This window comes from Pseudophryne corroboree, chromosome 12, assembly GCF_028390025.1.
Source record: "Pseudophryne corroboree isolate aPseCor3 chromosome 12, aPseCor3.hap2, whole genome shotgun sequence".
Taxonomy (NCBI): domain Eukaryota; kingdom Metazoa; phylum Chordata; class Amphibia; order Anura; family Myobatrachidae; genus Pseudophryne; species Pseudophryne corroboree.
This window is the reverse complement of record NC_086455.1, coordinates 10,545,263-10,565,519: the sequence shown is the minus strand read 5'-3', so window position 1 is coordinate 10,565,519 and position 20,257 is coordinate 10,545,263. Positions and strand designations below refer to the sequence as shown.

At 47.3% G+C, this 20,257-nt stretch overlaps 1 protein-coding gene across 3 annotated transcripts in view; it reads left to right on the top strand.

Moving 5' to 3' along the window:
- TMOD4 (tropomodulin 4) overlaps positions 1–20,257 on the top strand; it is a 62,921-nt gene that overhangs the window by 14,763 nt on the left and 27,901 nt on the right. For 2 of the 3 annotated variants that reach the window (XM_063946955.1, XM_063946956.1), the window contains exons 2-4: positions 9,485–9,637; positions 10,458–10,614; positions 15,370–15,492. In XM_063946955.1, coding sequence (XP_063803025.1) covers positions 9,485–9,637; positions 10,458–10,614; positions 15,370–15,492 — 433 coding nt within the window. Of the gene's footprint in view, positions 1–9,464; positions 9,638–10,457; positions 10,615–15,369; positions 15,493–20,257 lie in introns of all 3 variants that reach the window. The other variant, XM_063946954.1, reaches the window with a different exon arrangement.

Below are 20,257 nucleotides of genomic sequence, written 5' to 3'. Positions count from 1 at the left end.
ACTTACACACAGTACCACTCCTCCTGTTCTGTGTGCTGGAAGTGTTTATGCGTCCCTGATCACTTACACACAGTACCACTCCTCCTGTTCTGTGTGCTGGAAGTGTTTATGCGTCCCTGATCACTTACACACAGTACCACTCCTCCTGTTCTGTGTGCTGGAGGTATTTATACATCCCTGATCCCTTACACACAGTACCACTCCTCCTGTTCTGTGCGCTGGAAGTATTTATGCATCCCTGATCACTTACACACAGTACCACTCCTCCTGTTCTGTGCGCTGGAAGTATTTATGCATCCCTGATCCCTTACACACAGTACCACTCCTCCTGTTCTGTGCGCTGGAAGTATTTATGCATCCCTGATTACTTACACACAGTACCACTCCTCCTGTTCTGTGTGCTGGAAGTATTTATGCATCCTGATCACTTACACACAGTACCACTCCTCCTGTTCTGTGCGCTGGAAGTATTTATACATCCCTGATCCCTTACACACAGTACCACTGCTCCTGTTCTGTGCGCTGGAAGTATTTATGCATCCCTGATCCCTTACACACAGTGCCACTCCTCCTGTTCTGTGTGCTGTAAGTATTTATGCATCCCTGATCCCTTACACACAGTACCACTCCTCCTGTTCTGTGTGCTGGAAGTATTTATGCATCCCTGATCACTTACACACAGTACCACTCCTCCTGTTCTGTGCGCTGGAAGTGTTTATGCGTCCCTGATCACTTACACACAGTACCACTGCTCCTGTCCTGTGTGCTGGAAGTATTTATGCATCCCTGATCACTTACACACAGTACCACTCCTCCTGTTCTGTGCGCTGGAAGTGTTTATGCGTCCCTGATCACTTACACACAGTACCACTGCTCCTGTTCTGTGTGCTGGAAGTATTTATGCATCCCTGATCACTTACACACAGTACCACTCCTCCTGTCCTGTGTGCTGGAAGTATTTATACATCCCTGATCACTTACACACAGTACCACTCCTCCTGTTCTGTGTGCTGGAAGTATTTATGCATCCCTGATCCCTTACACACAGTACCACTCCTCCTGTTCTGTGTGCTGGAAGTATTTATGCATCCCTGATCCCTTACACACAGTGCCACTCCTCCTGTTCTGTGTGCTGTAAGTATTTATGCATCCCTGATCACTTACACACAGTACCACTCCTCCTGTCCTGTGTGCTGGAAGTATTTATACATCCCTGATCACTTACACACAGTACCACTCCTCCTGTTCTGTGTGCTGGAAGTATTTATGCATCCCTGATCCCTTACACACAGTACCACTCCTCCTGTTCTGTGTGCTGGAAGTATTTATGCATCCCTGATCCCTTACACACAGTACCACTCCTCCTGTTCTGTGTGCTGGAAGTATTTATACATCCCTGATCACTTACACACAGTACCACTCCTCCTGTTCTGTGTGCTGGAAGTATTTATGCATCCCTGATCACTTACACACAGTACCACTCCTCCTGTTCTGTGCGCTGGAAGTATTTATGCATCCCTGATCCCTTACACACAGTACCACTCCTCCTGTTCTGTGTGCTGGAAGTATTTATGCATCCCTGATCACTTACACACAGTACCACTCCTCCTGTTCTGTGTGCTGGAGGTATTTATACATCCCTGATCACTTACACACAGTACCACTCCTCCTGTTCTGTGCGCTGGAAGTATTTATACATCCCTGATCACTTACACACAGTACCACTCCTCCTGTCCTGTGTGCTGGAAGTATTTATACATCCCTGATCCCTTACACACAGTACCACTCCTCCTGTTCTGTGCGCTGGAAGTATTTATACATCCCTGATCCCTTACACACAGTACCACTCCTCCTGTTCTGTGTGCTGGAAGTATTTATGCATCCCTGATCCCTTACACACAGTACCACTCCTCCTGTTCTGTCCGCTGGAAATATTTATGCATCCCTGATCCCTTACACACAGTACCACTCCTCCTGTTCTGTGCGCTGGAAGTATTTATGCATCCCTGATCCCTTACACACAGTACCACTCCTCCTGTTCTGTGCGCTGGAAGTATTTATGCGTCCCTGATCACTTACACACAGTACCACTGCTCCTGTTCTGTGCGCTGGAAGTATTTATGCATCCCTGATCACTTACACACAGTACCACTCCTCCTGTTCTGTGCGCTGGAAGTATTTATGCATCCCTGATCCCTTACACACAGTGCCACTCCTCCTGTTCTGTGTGCTGTAAGTATTTATGCATCCCTGATCCCTTACACACAGTACCACTCCTCCTGTTCTGTGCGCTGGAAGTATTTATACATCCCTGATCACTTACACACAGTACCACTCCTCCTGTTCTGTGTGCTGGAAGTATTTATACATCCCTGATCACTTACACACAGTACTACTCCTCCTGTTCTGTGCGCTGGAAGTATTTATGCATCCCTGATCACTTACACACAGTACCACTCCTCCTGTTCTGTGTGCTGGAGGTATTTATACATCCCTTATCCCTTACACACAGTACCACTCCTCCTGTTCTGTGTGCTGGAAGTATTTATGCATCCCTTATCCCTTACACACAGTACCACTCCTCCTGTTCTGTGTGCTGGAAGTATTTATACATCCCTGATCCCTTACACACAGTACCACTCCTCCTGTTCTGTGCGCTGGAAGTATTTATGCATCCCTGATCCCTTACACACAGTACCACTCCTCCTGTTCTGTGCACTGGAAGTATTTATACATCCCTGATCACTTACACACAGTACCACTCCTCCTGTTCTGTGCGCTGGAAGTATTTATGCATCCCTGATCCCTTACACACAGTACCACTGCCCCTGTTCTGTGCGCTGGAAGTATTTATACATCCCTGATCACTTACACACAGTACTACTCCTCCTGTTCTGTGCGCTGGAAGTATTTATGCATCCCTGATCCCTTACACACAGTACCACTCCTCCTGTTCTGTGTGCTGGAAGTATTTATACATCCCTGATCCCTTACACACAGTACCACTCCTCCTGTTCTGTGCGCTGGAAGTATTTATGCATCCCTGATCCCTTACACACAGTACCACTGCTCCTGTTCTGTGCACTGGAAGTATTTATGCATCCTGATCACTTACACACAGTACCACTCCTCCTGTTCTGTGCGCTGGAAGTATTTATACATCCCTGATCACTTACACACAGTACCACTGCTCCTGTTCTGTGTGCTGGAGGTATTTATACATCCCTGATCACTTACACACAGTACCACTCCTCCTGTTCTGTGTGCTGGAAGTATTTATGCATCCCTGATCCCTTACACACAGTACCACTCCTCCTGTTCTGTGTGCTGGAAGTATTTATACATCCCTGATCACTTACACACAGTACCACTCCTCCTGTTCTGTGTGCTGGAGGTATTTATACATCCCTGATCCCTTACACACAGTACCACTCCTCCTGTTCTGTGCGCTGGAAGTATTTATGCATCCCTGATCCCTTACACACAGTGCCACTCCTCCTGTTCTGTGTGCTGTAAGTATTTATGCATCCTGATCACCTACACACAGTACCACTCCTCCTGTTCTGTGTGCTGGAAGTATTTATGCATCCTGATCACTTACACACAGTACCACTCCTCCTGTTCTGTGCGCTGGAAGTATTTATACATCCCTGATCACTTACACACAGTACCACTCCTCCTGTTCTGTGTGCTGGAGGTATTTATACATCCCTGATCCCTTACACACAGTACCACTCCTCCTGTTCTGTGCGCTGGAAGTATTTATGCATCCCTGATCCCTTACACACAGTGCCACTCCTCCTGTTCTGTGTGCTGTAAGTATTTATGCATCCTGATCACCTACACACAGTACCACTCCTCCTGTTCTGTGTGCTGGAAGTATTTATGCATCCTGATCACTTACACACAGTACCACTCCTCCTGTTCTGTGTGCTGGAAGTATTTATGCATCCCTGATCCCTTACACACAGTACCACTCCTCCTGTTCTGTGTGCTGGAAGTGTTTATGCGTCCCTGATCCCTTACACACAGTACCACTCCTCCTGTTCTGTGTGCTGGAGGTATTTATACATCCCTGATCCCTTACACACAGTACCACTCCTCCTGTTCTGTGCACTGGAAGTATTTATACATCCCTGATCACTTACACACAGTACCACTCCTCCTGTTCTGTGTGCTGGAAGTATTTATGCATCCTGATCACTTACACACAGTACCACTCCTCCTGTTCTGTGTGCTGGAAGTATTTATGCATCCCTGATCCCTTACACACAGTACCACTCCTCCTGTTCTGTGTGCTGGAGGTATTTATACATCCCTGATCCCTTACACACAGTACCACTCCTCCTGTTCTGTGCACTGGAAGTATTTATACATCCCTGATCACTTACACACAGTACCACTCCTCCTGTTCTGTGTGCTGGAAGTATTTATGCATCCCTGATCCCTTACACACAGTACCACTCCTCCTGTTCTGTGTGCTGGAAGTGTTTATGCGTCCCTGATCCCTTACACACAGTACCACTCCTCCTGTTCTGTGTGCTGGAAGTATTTATGTATTCCTGATCCCTTACACACAGTGCCACTCCTCCTGTTCTGTCCGCTGGAAGTATTTATGTATTCCTGATCAGTTACACACAGTACCACTGCTCCTGTTCTGTGTGCTGGAAGTATTTATGTATTCCTGATCAGTTACACACAGTACCACTCCTCCTGTTCTGTGTGCTGGAAGTATTTATGCATCCCTGATCACTTACACACAGTACCACTCCTCCTGTTCTGTGTGCTGTAAGTATTTATACATCCCTGATCCCTTACACACAGTACCACTCCTCCTGTTCTGTGCACTGGAAGTATTTATACATCCCTGATCCCTTACACACAGTACCACTCCTCCTGTTCTGTGCACTGGAAGTATTTATACATCCCTGATCACTTACACACAGTACCACTGCTCCTGTTCTGTGCGCTGGAAGTATTTATGCATCCCTGATCACTTACACACAGTACCACTCCTCCTGTTCTGTGCGCTGGAAGTATTTATGCATCCCTGATCCCTTACACACAGTACCACTCCTCCTGTTCTGTGCGCTGGAAGTATTTATGCATCCCTGATCCCTTACACACAGTGCCACTCCTCCTGTTCTGTGTGCTGGAAGTATTTATGCATCCTGATCACTTACACACAGTACCACTCCTCCTGTTCTGTGTGCTGGAAGTATTTATACATCCCTGATCACTTACACACAGTACCACTCCTCCTGTTCTGTGTGCTGGAAGTATTTATGCATCCCTGATCCCTTACACACAGTACCACTCCTCCTGTTCTGTGTGCTGGAAGTATTTATGCATCCCTGATCACTTACACACAGTGCCACTCCTCCTGTCCTGTGTGCTGGAAGTATTTATGCATCCCTGATCCCTTACACACAGTACCACTCCTCCTGTTCTGTGTGCTGGAAGTATTTATGCATCCCTGATCACTTACACACAGTACCACTCCTCCTGTTCTGTGTGCTGGAAGTATTTATGCATCCCTGATCCCTTACACACAGTACCACTCCTCCTGTTCTGTGTGCTGGAAGTATTTATGCATCCCTGATCACTTACACACAGTACCACTCCTCCTGTTCTGTGTGCTGGAAGTATTTATGCATCCCTGATCCCTTACACACAGTACCACTCCTCCTGTTCTGTGCGCTGGAAATATTTATGCGTCCCTGATCACTTACACACAGTACCACTCCTCCTGTTCTGTGTGCTGGAAGTATTTATGCATCCCTGATCACTTACACACAGTACCACTCCTCCTGTTCTGTGTGCTGGAAGTATTTATGCATCCCTGATCACTTACACACAGTACCACTCCTCCTGTTCTGTGCGCTGGAAGTATTTATACATCCCTGATCCCTTACACACAGTACCACTCCTCCTGTTCTGTGCACTGGAAGTATTTATGCATCCCTGATCCCTTACACACAGTACCACTCCTCCTGTTCTGTGTGCTGGAAGTATTTATGCATCCCTGATCCCTTACACACAGTACCACTGCTCCTGTTCTGTGTGCTGGAAGTATTTATGCATCCCTGATCCCTTACACACAGTACCACTCCTCCTGTTCTGTGTGCTGGAAGTATTTATGCATCCCTGATCACTTACACACAGTACCACTCCTCCTGTTCTGTGTGCTGGAAGTATTTATGCATCCCTGATCACTTACACACAGTACTACTCCTCCTGTTCTGTGCGCTGGAAGTATTTATACATCCCTGATCACTTACACACAGTACCACTCCTCCTGTTCTGTCCGCTGGAAGTATTTATTCATCCCTGATCCCTTACACACAGTACCACTCCTCCTGTTCTGTGCGCTGGAAGTATTTATGCATCCCTGATCCCTTACACACAGTACCACTCCTCCTGTTCTGTGCGCTGGAAGTATTTATGCATTCTTATCACTTACACACAGTACCACTCCTCCTGTTCTGTATGCATCCCTGATCACTTACACAGTACCACTCCTCCTGCGTGGCACATCAGGCACATTACATACTGTCATCGCTCGGGCAGCTGTACACTTCTCCATCATCGCAGTTTTAACTCAAATATTTTGACGGAAGAGATTGGGTAAACTATAACCTATCTACTTGTGACGGGTAGAAGTGTGACTTGCATTGTGGGATGAGTGGTCCTACAAGATAACACTGGCTGTAGTGATGTGGGTGTTACATGGGGCTTGGCTCCTGGCCTGCTTCTACAGCCTGTCTGTTTAGATAATGATCTCCCAGCGGCTCACCCAGGCCTCCGCTGAGTCAGTGTTATCCAGGCCAGATTAACCCTTTCCCAGCGGCGGGGACAGTGGCAGGAGTGGTGGGGACAGCGGGAGAGGATTCTAGGGGTGAGCGGGGTGGCTTCCTCCCTGTGCCTGAGGACGGACTGAAACAAGGTGATAACAGGGTGATGGTATCATACCAGATGTCCCTGCTGTTAGGATGTACTCAGGGATTTTACATCTGTTTCTTTTAAGATGTTTTTTCTTGCAGTTTTTGCATTTGATATATTTGTGTATAATGAACACGTGCAATACATTCCCTGATGTTCTGCGTCATGCCCTGTAAATTAGTGTGCTGGTCATTAGAGGTGGTCATGTGATATACCGGGCGTACGGACAGTGTCAGGTCTTTAGTGCATACTTGCCTACTTATGAAAAAGCCTGTCAGGGAGATGTGACAGTAACATCTATCCGCGCGGACGTGTACCGCTACATCGGAGAGGTGCGTCATAAACATGACTTACATCCAAATGTAAATGAGCCCCAAAGTTAGTAAGATCTACTTGTTGGAGAAAATACACTGATACTTTGCAGAATTTGTTTGTGTATTCATGTACAAGAGCTTCCATATACTGTAAGTGGCGCGAGAAACTTTATTTAGAATGCCTGTAGCCATAGGGATCATTGTGCCTTGTAACCAATGCAGGGAAATGGCACTGATGAATATGAATGTATATATCTCGGTTTTCTTTTTTCCCCCAAGAATGTAATAATTACATAATGAGGATAAGGTGCAATCAGGGAGATTGCTGGTCTATTCAGGGAGTGAGGGAGATTGCTTCTATTTCAGGGAGTCTCCTGCAGAATGAGGGAGGGTAGGCAAGTATTATTATTATTATTATTATTATTGTTATTATTACCAGTTATTTATATAGCGCACACATATTCCACAGCGCTTTACAGAGAATATTTGCCCATTCACTTCAGTCCCTGCCCCAGTGGAGCTTACACTCTATATTTCCTACCATGCTTTAAGGTCTGTGTTCTAAGGCACCAACCAACCAAAGGTACATTATCTCTCTCCACTTTATCTGTCTTCAAGGCTTGGTACATAATAATCATTTCATTAATATAGCGCTCTGTCTCCAACAGTACTCCGGGCGTTTTACAGTAATAAACAACAAAGCACACGGTACAGAACATTCAGTAATACAGAAGTAAAATGGAACACCTAGAGCGCACAGTAAGCGTGATACAGGCTTGGTGCAGACTTTTTGGGAAATGATTTCCATGGGTTGAATATTCTACCCACCAAAGGCACCAGGTGAGGCAGCCATGTTGGCCGCACTATGAAGGTTACACTGTGGGAAATAACCCAAGGAATATATGGGACTCACACGTGTGAGGTAGGTTGATATACTCTGTATGAATAGACCCACGTGAAGTACATCCTGCCCACGGAGGAACCTTCCGAGGCAAACATCTGGGGCACACGGCGAAGGTTGCTACTGACAGGCTCTAGCATGCGGAATCCGTTTGGATGGTCGACCATGTTAAGGTCGACAGTCATTAGGTCGACCATTACTGGTCGACACGGCAGGTCGACGCATGAAAAGGTCAACATGACTTGTCTTTTTTTATAAATGGGACTTGTACATTTTTCATACTTTACGATCCACGTGGACTACGATTGGGAATAGTAGCCTGTGCCGAGCGCAGCGCTAGCAGAGCGAGGCACCTTGCCCGAAGCATGGCGAGTGAACACGGTGCACTAATTGGGGTTCCTGGTCATGTTACGGAAAAAATAACACCAAAAACCATTCAAAAATCCATGTTGACCGTTTCATGTGTCGACCACTTTCATGAGTTGACTATTAGTCCATGTCGATGTCGACCTAATGACTGTGAATCTTAACATGGTCGACCATTCATACCGGAACCCCAGCATACAGGTGGTGTAAGTACATGGTACAGCGTATGATGTGGGCCAAGAGGCCGCAGGTGGCAGCATCAGCATAGGGTAAAACAGGGCAGAGTTGACAGCAGGAGACCAGCAAAACAAAAGATCCCACAAGCAGAGTCCGTGTGTGTATATATAACGATGAGAGCTGGGGTAACGTGAGTCATATCACATGTGCCATGTATGTTGGCGCCGGCCCAGCAGGTGCCGCTACAAAGAGGTGGAAGTTGTACGCTAACAGAGAATGGTGAATCCGATGGTGGCATTTATAGACACAACTGGCGGTATTACAGCGTCTAAAGACACCTGAAAGGCTGACACTAGCATTAGGGCGCAGGCGTGACTACGGCAAAAGACGCTAAAGTGGTTGCAGTAGCTTGTGACTCCTAAATGAGACCCCCCCGAGTGTTTTTCTTACAGACGTGGTGTCCTGGAGTGGGCAATTGAATGAATGACTTTTAATCTCCTATAGATAGTGTCTTGGTTGCCCCTTCAGTAGGCACAGTAAATTAAGGTATCGCTAAAGGGGGAGTCATGTGGTTGGGCGACTTTTCTAATGTTATGAGACTATTGATGGAGCTGCCCAGGGTATCTGGACTCTGGTGTGTGTTTATTAAATCATCGCTGTCTCCTACTAAGTGTACTTTTGTTCCATGGATGAAGAACTCATCATTGAGAAATGGGATGATGTGCTTACACATAATGCAGAACGTTTCTGTATTTGCTAATTAGCACTCTGTCTTCTGGCTAAGGGGCTGAACGTTGCTCCTACCACCATGAGCACCATGTCTTACCAGAAGGAGCTGGAGAAGTATCGGGACATCGATGAGGATGCGATCATGGGGGCGATGTCGGCTGAGGAGCTGGCCCAACTAGACTTGGAGCTACAAGAGATGGACCCTGAGGTATGCAGCAGTACTAACCCTGAGTGATGTCCCTTCACATAGAGAAATTCCACAGAGAGAACTTGGCCAAGGTGCCAGTTACCCTCTAAGTTGCCATGTCCTTCGTTGCTCCATTGTTAGGTCAGTTGGACAGCAGCAAACATTGTGGTCTATTTACTATGCTTTGGATGGAGATAAAGTCGGTGTAGATAAAGTACTAGCCAATTGGCTACTAACTGCCATGCCACAGGTTGTGTTTGAAAAATGACAGTTAGGAGCTGATTGACTGGTACTTTATCTCCATCCACTTTATCTACATCCAAGGCTTAGTAAATAGACCCCTTAGTCTTTATCTGAAAAGTTTTTCTTTAAGCAAAGTAAGCCTAAATTAGGCTTTTAAAGTAGATTAGTGGAAGACAACCTACCTTAGCTCCCCCGCTGATCCATAGCTCTCTAAAGTGACTTTTTTTTTTTTGCCACTGCAAAGGTGATGATGTTAAACATTTTTAGGCTAGATCAGTATTTTCCAAAATCAGCCCTTGAAGGCACCCTAACTTAATGTTTGAGTACAGGTGGCATATCTAGTACCACAGTCAATTTGGTTCAATCATCTGGGCTCAAGCATGGATATCCTTAAAACCTGGACTGTTAGGGTGCCTTGAGGACCAATTATGGGAATCTCTGGGCTAGATGTTGGAGATCGTTAAAGCTGCTGCTGTGCAGAGGTCTACAAACAATCATGCTGACAAGATCTACCACCGAGACCTCCTGTAACAGAGTTGTAAGACAAGTATCATGTGGGCAGTGGATCTAATACTCGGGTTTTCTCTCCATATTACAGAATATCCTCCTCCCAGCTGGGATGCGGCAGAGAGATCACACAGTGAAGACCCCAACTGGGCCACTAGACCGAGATGCTCTTCTACAGCATCTAGAAAAAGAGGCCATAGACGCCAAGGAGAGGGAGGACCTGGTACCATTTACCGGGGAAAAGAAAGGTAAAGAGACGGCAAATGACATTGCTATGACCGAGTCAGGCAGTAGGTAACCTGCACTCTTCTCGCTGTAGGTAACACTTGGCTTCCAGGTTACTTTCTGCAGCAAGTATCTGACTGGCAATGATGGAGGTTCAGTGTTCATTTTGACTAAGGATTTTATTTAGTTTTAGTCGCTTACTTAGAATTGTAGTTGGATTAAAGTCACATTTTAGTCTCTATTTTTTGTTTTGTTTTAGTCAAGTTAGTCAGTGGATCTCAGTTTATAGTCTAATTTTAGCCAATGTTGTACTCATCACTTTTGCAGTTTAATGATACTGTAATGGATTTTGCTGAAGAACATTTCTCTAAAATTCCCTTGAGAAGTTTGCATACCTTTAACTATGTGATTAGTAATCTGGTCTCAGTAGGCTGAGAATGTGTTACATACTGAGTCTGACTTGCCATAGTACGCCCATATATCATTAGTAATCTAGGCTTGGTAGGCTGAGCGTGTATTACATACTGAGTCTGACTTGCCGTAGTACGCCCATATATCCTTAGTAATCTAGGCTTGGTAGGCTGAGCGTGTGTTACATACTGAGTCTGATTTACGGTAGTGCTCCCATGTATCAGTAGTAATCTAGGCTCAGTAGGCTGAGAGTGTGTTACATACGGAGTCTGACTTACGGTAGTGCTACCACATATCATTAGTAATCTATGCTCAGTAGGCTGAGAGTGTGTCACATATTGAGTCTGACTTACCGTAGTGCTCCTATATACAGTATCATATACAAATTAATGCCTTAAGTTTGTTAGAAAAAACAACTGCAATACACAATCCTATTTCCTTCACAGCAGGTCATACTTATTTTCTGCAAATATCTAATTGTTCTTTAAAAATGTAAAACCTTACTTCCAGCGTTTATTTTGACAAGGATTTTATATTTAGTTTTAGTCTTAGTCGCTATTTTTTGATTTGTTTTAGTCGAGAATTAGTCAGTGGGTCTCAGTTTTCATTTTAGTCTAATTTTAGTCATGAAATAAACTGTAGTCAACAATTACTTTTGGTCAAAATTTTGGTTGACAAAATGAACATTGTGGGGTTTGCGTGTGCAACGTGGAAGGTCGCTAGTTCTGGTTTAGTTGGTTATGCTTGTGATAGGTAGAAGCTAATTGATTGCTATGTGCAATTTCTTCACTGGTGCACTTCTCCACTGCTTGATACATCTCCCCCTTCGGCCCCGTGGTCATTAGAGATGTGCTAAGGTGCGGGACATTCGAGGAACAGCTGAACCTGCCATGGACAGTACAAACGTAGAGGGGAAAACACCGTCCAATGGGACATTGCATTTCTGTCATACCTGTCTTCTATTTCGTGGATCTACTGCTCCGTGTTCAGAACGCAAACTGTTCCAACACGTCCGACAGGGATACAGCACTATTTCTTTCCTATATACCCATCCCACCGCAGTTCTAAAGCATAATGTTACTTTATTATCCATGGTTACGCCATCCTCTACCCCGGAGGCACGGTTACTCCATCCTCTACACTGGAGGCACGGTTACTCCATCCTCTACCCTGGAGGTACGGTTACTCCATCCTCTACCCTGGAGGTACGGTTACTCCATCCTCTATCCTGGAGGCACGGTTACTCCATCCTCTATCCTGGAGGCACGGTTACTCCATCCTCTACCCCGGAGGCACGGTTACTCCATCCTCTACCCCGGAGGCACGGTTACTCCATCCTCTACCCCGGAGGCACAGTTACTCCAACCTCTCACCTGGAGGCACAGTTACTCCATCCTCTACCCTGGAGGCACTGTTACTCCATCCTCTACCCTGGAGGCACTGTTACTCCATCCTCTACCCTGGAGGCACTGTTACTCCATCCTCTCACCTGGAGGCAGTTACTCCATCCTCTACCCTGGAGGCACGGTTACTCCATCCTCTACCCTGGAGGCACTGTTACTCCATCCTCTCACCTGGAGGCACGGTTACTCCATCCTCTCACCTGGAGGCACGGTTACTCCATCCTCTACCCGGAGGCACGGTTACTCCATCCTCTACCCGGAGGCACGGTTACTCCATCCTCTACCCTGGAGGCACGGTTACTCCATCCTCTCACCTGGAGGCGGTTACTCCATCCTCTACCCTGGAGGCACGGTTACTCCATCCTCTACCCTGGAGGCACTGTTACTCCATCCTCTACCCTGGAGGCACGGTTACTCCATCCTCTACCCTGGAGGCACGGTTACTCCATCCTCTACCCTGGAGGCACGGTTACTCCATCCTCTACCCTGGAGGCACTGTTACTCCATCCTCTACCCTGGAGGCACGGTTACTCCATCCTCTACCCTGGAGGCACGGTTACTCCATCCTCTACCCTGGAGGCACTGTCACTCCATCCTCTACCCTGGAGGCACTGTCACTCCATCCTCTACCCTGGAGGCACAGTCACTCCATCCTCTACCCGGAGGCACGGTTACTTCATCCTCTCACCTGGAGGCACGGTTACTCCATCCTCTACCCCGGAGGCACTGTTACTCCATCCTCTAAACCAGTGTGATATCTGCCCCGACGTTCACCTGTCGTTCTGACAGAGAGGTGGGCTGAGTGTCTACAACAACCACTGCGACTCTTTAGGGGAGATGTATCAAGAGAGATAATGTGGGGAAGTTTCCCAAAGCAACCAATCAGATTCCAACTGTCATTTCATAGACTGTGCTAGATTAATGACCATTAGTAGCTGACTGGTTGCTCTGGGCAACTTCTCCACCTTTTCACTCTCCAAGGCTTGCTACATCTCCCCCTTTGACATTAATTCATTAATTTAAAGCTGTGTGCAGTGTGGTTCCTCTCATAAGACAGCTTGAGAATCTGGGAGGTGGGGGGGGGGGGGGGGGGGCGGGCGGGCGGGCAGGCAGAGACCACTTTGTCCCTAATCTGTGCTGACACTAGTGACCGGACACGTGTGACGTGAGTCACCAGCGCTCCTTCCTCTGCTGACGAGGCGGCCAGTATTCAGATCCGCTCCTCAGAAGTCCAGCTTTATCTGTGACTGTGCTGCTGTGGTATAGTGTAGCCCCTTGTCACTCCTGCCCCCCCTACCAGCACGGTGACAGACGCAGACAGCTGCGGTCTATATTCACTGCTGATCTCCCCGGCTGTCTCTGCTGCGCTCCTGGTGACGCCTAATGATTTTAGCTTTAAAAACAAATACAAGTATCCCTATACCGAGCACGGACGTACCATAAAATATTCAAATCAGAGTCAAACAATAAAAAGGAATAATGCGTCAGTAAGTGATGCGTCAGTAAGTGACATAGGGGTATATTCAATTAGGGTCAAAAACTGCCGTCTGTCGAAAAGACGGCAGTTTTCGACTTTTTAATGTCAAATAGAGAATCGACCTATTCAATCCCGAGCATTTTTATTCGACAAGTCGTGGAATTTGACTTGTCTAATACTACGTGAATCGCGGGATAGCTGCCAATTCACGTACTTTTGAGTGAAACGGGGCCAAATTTGACAGGATTTGGCCCCGTTTCTGACCATCTCAGTCCGACATAAAAAAATGTCAGACTGAGATGTGGGACCCAGAGGAGGAGAGGGAGAGGGGGGAGACAGTGGACAGCCGCGGGGAACGGTGGACAGCCGCTGGCATACAGGGGAGAGCAGCGATACAGCACAGCGCTGCAGCAGGATGTCTCACAGCCACGCCGCTCACGGCAGCGTCCACCTGGCTCCAGCAAGTGAGGTCACGCTTGCTGGAGCCGGGTGGACACTGCCGTGAGGTCTGGCGGCTGTGAGACATCCTTCTGCAGCGCTACTCTCCACTGTTTGCTCGCGGCTGTCCCCGCTGGTCTCCCCCCTCTCCTCCCTCTCCTCCCTCTCCGGTCCCTCATCTCAATTCGACTTTTTTAAACTGATTCGACTGATTGGCTACATGTTGGTCTAGCACTGTGAGCGTTCTAATGCTCTGATTGGCTACATGTTGGTCTAGCACTGTGAGCGTTCTAATGCTCTGATTGGCTGCAGTTTGGTCTAGCACTGTGAGCGTTCTAATGCTCTGATTGGCTACAGGTTGGTCTAGCACTGTGAGCGTTCTAATGCTCTGGCTACATGTTGGTCTAGCACTGTGAGCGTTCTAATGCTCTGGCTACAGGTTGGTCTAGCACTGTGAGCGTTCTAATGCTCTGATTGGCTACAGGTTGGTCTAGCACTGTGAGCGTTCTAATGCTCTGATTGGCTACAGGTTGGTCTAGCACTGTGAGCGTTCTACTGCTCTGGCTGCAGGTTGGTCTAGCACTGTGAGCGTTCTGATGCTCTGATTGGCTACATGTTGGTCTAGCACTGTGAGCGTTCTAATGCTCTGATTGGCTACAGGTTGGTCTAGCACTGTGAGCGTTCTAATGCTCTGATTGGCTACAGCAGGCATTCCCAACCGCGGTCCTCAAGGCACACCAACAGTACAGGTTTTAGTGATATCCAGGCTTCAGCACAGATGGTTAAATCAAAATAACTGAGGTACTAATTAAGTCACCTGTGTTCAAGCCTGGATATCACTAAAACCAGGACTGTTAGTGTGCCTTGAGGACCGAGGTTGGGAAACACTGGGCTACAGGTTGGTCTACCTCCACAAGCGTTCTAATGCTCTGATTGGCTACATGTTGTTGTAGCCCAATAAAAAGCTGGTATGAGTAATTAATTTGTTACATACTTTTGATTAAAATAATGGATCATCTTGTTTCAGATGTGTTCTTCATTCTCCATAGGAAAGCCCTTTATACCAAAACAAGCAAAGCGTGAAATACCCAAAGAGGAGCAGATTACACTGGAGCCGGAGCTGGAGGAGGCACTGGCCAATGCTACCGATGCTGAGATGTGTGACATTGCCGGTAAGAAGGGATACGCACACGTTGATTGCCATGTGTCCTAATTTTCATCTCTGGCAAATGTGTAACAAAACCATAAAAGTGTTGTATTACATTGCTCTGGTAAACCCAATCAGTGTAGTATCTCGCCTGATGATCAATTAGAAATTAATTCAGACGTTGCTCAATGCACGCTGCCATATTTCTGTGAAAGCCTGTCTAATATCCCAAGACATTCACCAGAATAATAATATTAATGAGATGAATAAGGTTGATGCATTAGAGGAAAACTCCATCCATTTTCTTCTTTTAAATGATAGCCCCAACTGATAATAGTATTAATATGTGTTTTATACTGCCTTAGCTCAGAACTATACGGGTAATAATGACACATGATCGGACGTATCCGAACACGTCCCGCTAGAAAAGCATTTTAATAACGCGACACAGGGTCCCAGAAAGCCCATCTTACCAGCAGTGCAGGACGCCACCGGCGTGCATTTCAGTTTTCCCGGCTTAACCTCATTTGTACATTAAATTAATTCATAGGGGGGTATTCAATTAGCTGCTAATTTTTCCACATGCAGTGAAAAGTGTAGGTGAAAATGGGGAAATCAGCTTGTACCCCATAAAATGCTAAACTAACATAGGAGAACAGAAGAGAAGTGTATTAGAGATCACATTAGAGAGTTTTGGGGGACTTAAATTGTGTGAAATGGCTGTTATATACATTAAAAAAATAAAAACATGATAGAAAGTAAGCTTTTTTTTGTGCAAAATAAATGCTCTCATTAAATTTCCCACTCATAAAGCACCCCAATATACCTGTCCCATACCTTGAACCCCAATTTCCATCACTTTATACTTTTTCACCCCAAAAATGATGTCATTATTGGTCAATTAAAAATAATGAAAGACTTCAGCGTGTCTTATTAGTCATTAATGGGGGTGCCAGGGGTTCTCTACCATATCCAAACATTTTTACCTTAAAATCTGGATTTTTCCCAACTTTTCACCTGCTCAGAGCAGGTGAAGTGAAATTTGCAAAGAAATAATCACAGATAAATTCTCCCGGGTAACTGAATAGGCTGTAATCGCGTTTCGCGGGAAAAGTCAGATTCCTCATGAGAAAAGTCCGTTATCGCGGCTAATTGAATACCCCCCAAGTGTGTGAGAGTGAGAATGGTGAAAATACACCCTGTAATTGTCGTGCATAAAATGGTAGCTGCGCCTTCTAAAAGTGAGAGACATCTCCGCACTCTTCCAAGTTCCTTAGTGACCTTTAATGGCTCCCATGGGACGTAGACCCAGAACAAATACACAGACAGCGGATGAGACGTAGTGACTCAGAAAATAACAATCCGCAAGGTAATCTAGTTGTGCAGATTTGGGTGTCAGTGGATCCGATGTGATCTAGGCCACAAGCTATGCCCATATTCCGCCCATTGCTACCCCACTGTTTAACACATTGTGTCTTCAGACAGCTGAGCAGTCTACCCATTTACAGACATGGAAACCTACAGAGCACCAGAATTGTGCCCTGTGTACAGTGTATTTCTGTGCACATAATATGAAGTAGAGACATGGTAAGGGTGGGAGGTGTACAGAACAGTATTGGGGTCAGCGGCGGGCATTGGCTGAAAGTTACAGGAACAATGTTTGCAGATGCTTGTTGTTGCCTTCCTTCAGTCTTTACTATATAAATGGCTTTGTCTTCTGTGCTTTCAGCCATGCATTTATATCATCAGGCTGAAGTGATTAATTGTGTTGCCCTGGGATTGCATACAGCTCCCAGCACTAGATACAGTTGTATACAGGGAACAGCTAGGAGTCGTATCGCAGGGCAGTGGGAAATCTTTGTGTGTTCCTGTTTTCTATACCTCACATTTCCCAGTGCAGTGTCGGCCCATTCCCCTACGGTCAGCACAGAGCTGCAAAGTTGGATCCCGTTCAGCTTCTATGTTTAGTATCAGAGAGCGTGAGGCTGAAGGAGGTATCATCTTACACTCCGTGCACCGGGCAAGGAGGCAGCGAGGTATATTTATCATTTTACTGCAGGCCTTGTGTTAGTGGCCCCCACTCCAAGGAGGGGATATAACCTAGCAACTTATTCTATAGATGATACATTGGTATAACACATGTAACTGTGACGGGGAAGGTGGCCCCTCTCAGCTCTGGGCCCCATAGCAGCTGCACTCCCTGCACCTATGGTAGCTACACCCTGTATATAACACATGTAACTGTGACAGGGAAGGTGGCTCCTCTCAGCTCTGGGCCCCATAGCAGCTGCACTCCCTGCACCTATTGTAGCTACACCCCGTATATAACACATGTAACTGTGACAGGGAAGGTGGCCCCTCTCAGCTCTGGGCCCGGTAGCAGCTGCACTCCCTGTACCTATAATAGCTACACCCTGTATATAACACATGTAACTGTGACAGGGAAGGTGGCCCCTCTCAGCTCTGGGCCCGGTAGCAGCTGCACTCCCTGTACCTATAATAGCTACACCCTGTATATAACACATGTAACTGTGACAGGGAAGGTGGCCTCTCTCAGCTCTGGGCCCCATAGCAGCTGCACTCCCTGCACCTATGGTAGCTACACCCTGTATATAACACATGTAACTGTGACAGGGAAGGTGGCCCCTCTCAGCTCTGGGCCCCATAGCAGCTGCACTCCCTGCACCTATGGTAGCTACACCCTGTATATAACACATGTAACTGTGACAGGGAAGGTGGCCCCTCTCAGCTCTGGGCCCGGTAGCAGCTGCACTCCCTGTACCTATAATAGCTACACCCTGTATATAACACATGTAACTGTGACAGGGAAGGTGGCCTCTCTCAGCTCTGGGCCCCATAGCAGCTGCACTCCCTGCTGGTAGCTACACCCTGTATATAACACATGTAACTGTGACAGGGGAGGTGGCCCCTCTCAGCTCTGGGCCCCATAGCAGCTGCACTCCCTGCACCTATGGTAGCTACACCCTGTATATAACACATGTAACTGTGACAGGGAAGGTGGGCCCCTCTCAGCTCTGGGCCCATAGCAGCTGCACTCCCTGCACCTATGGTAGCTACACCCTGTATATAACACATGTAACTGTGACAGGGAAGGTGGCCCCTCTCAGCTCTGGGCCCCATAGCAGCTGCACTCCCTGTACCTATAGTAGCTACACCCTGTATATAACACATGTAACTGTGACAAGGAAGGTGGCCCCTCTCAGCTCTGGGCCCCATAGCAGCCGCACTCCCTGCACCTATGGTAGCTACGCCCTGTATATAACACATGTAACTGTGACAGGGAAGGTGGCCCCTCTTAGCTCTGGGCCCCATAGCAGCTGCACTCCCTGCACCTATGGTAGCTACGCCCTGTATATAACACATGTAACTGTGGCAGGGAAGGTGGGCCCCTCTCAGCTCTGGGCCCATAGCAGCTGCACTCCCTGCACCTATGGTAGCTACACCCTGTATATAACACATGTAACTGTGACAGGGAAGGTGGCCCCTCTCAGCTCTGGGCCCCATAGCAGCTGCACTCCCTGTACCTATAGTAGCTACACCCTGTATATAACACATGTAACTGTGACAAGGAAGGTGGCCCCTCTCAGCTCTGGGCCCCATAGCAGCTGCACTCCCTGCACCTATGGTAGCTACGCCCCTGTATATAACACGCGTAACTGTGACAGGGAAGGTGACCCCTCTCAGCTCTGGGCCCCATAGCAGCTGCACTCCCTGCACCTATGGTAGCTACACCCTGTATATAACACATGTAACTGTGACAGGGAAGATGGCCCCTGTTAGCTCTGGGCTCCATAGCAGCTGCATTCCCTGAACCTATGGTAGCTATGCCCTTGATTGGTATAAAGATTGGAGAGTGACAGATTCTGCCGGCCATGTCAGGTCCACTTAGTGATTATATCCCATTGTTTACTAAATATACGCGGGTATATTTACTAAGCGACTGTCGCCCGGTCCACGAGATATAAAATGGCAATGATGTTACATGCAAAACACACCTAGTTTTTCAGGGATACAGTCAGAAGGTCAACAGCACTTAAGTCGACAGTCATTAGGTCCCACCCAGCAAGAAGCGAGCCCGTCCATATATCCCCGCCTCCTAGGAGGTGTAGTATGGGAAATACAGGGTGTAGGAGGAGCAGTGTGGGAAATACAGGGTGTAGGAGGAGTAGTGTGGGGAATACAGGGTGTAGGAGGAGTAGTGTGGGAAATACAGGGTGTAGGAGGAGTAGTGTGGGGAATACAGGGTGTAGGAGGAGTAGTGTGGGAAATACAGGGTGTAGGAGGAGTAGTGTGGGGAATACAGGGTGTAGGAGGAGTAGTGTGGGGAATACAGGGTGTAGGAGGAGCAGTGTGGGAAATACAGGGTGTAGGAGGAGTAGTGTGGGGAATACAGGGTGTAGGAGGAGTAGTGTGGGAAATACAGGGTGTAGGAGGAGTAGTGTGGGGAATACAGGGTGTAGGAGGAGAGTGTGGGAAATACAGGGTGTAGGAGGAGGAGTGTGGGAAATACAGGGTGTAGGAGGAGTAGTGTGGGAAATACAGGGTGTAGGAGTAGTGTGGGGAATACAGGGTGTAGGAGGAGCAGTGTGGGAAATACAGGGTGTAGGAGGAGCAGTGCGGGAAATACAGGGTGTAGGAGGAGCAGTGCTGGAAATATAGGGTGTAGGAGGAGTAGTGCGGGGAATACAGGGTGTAGGAGGAATAGTGTGGGGAATACAGGGTGTAGGAGGAGTAGTGTGGGAAATACAGGGTGCAGGAGGAGTAGTGTG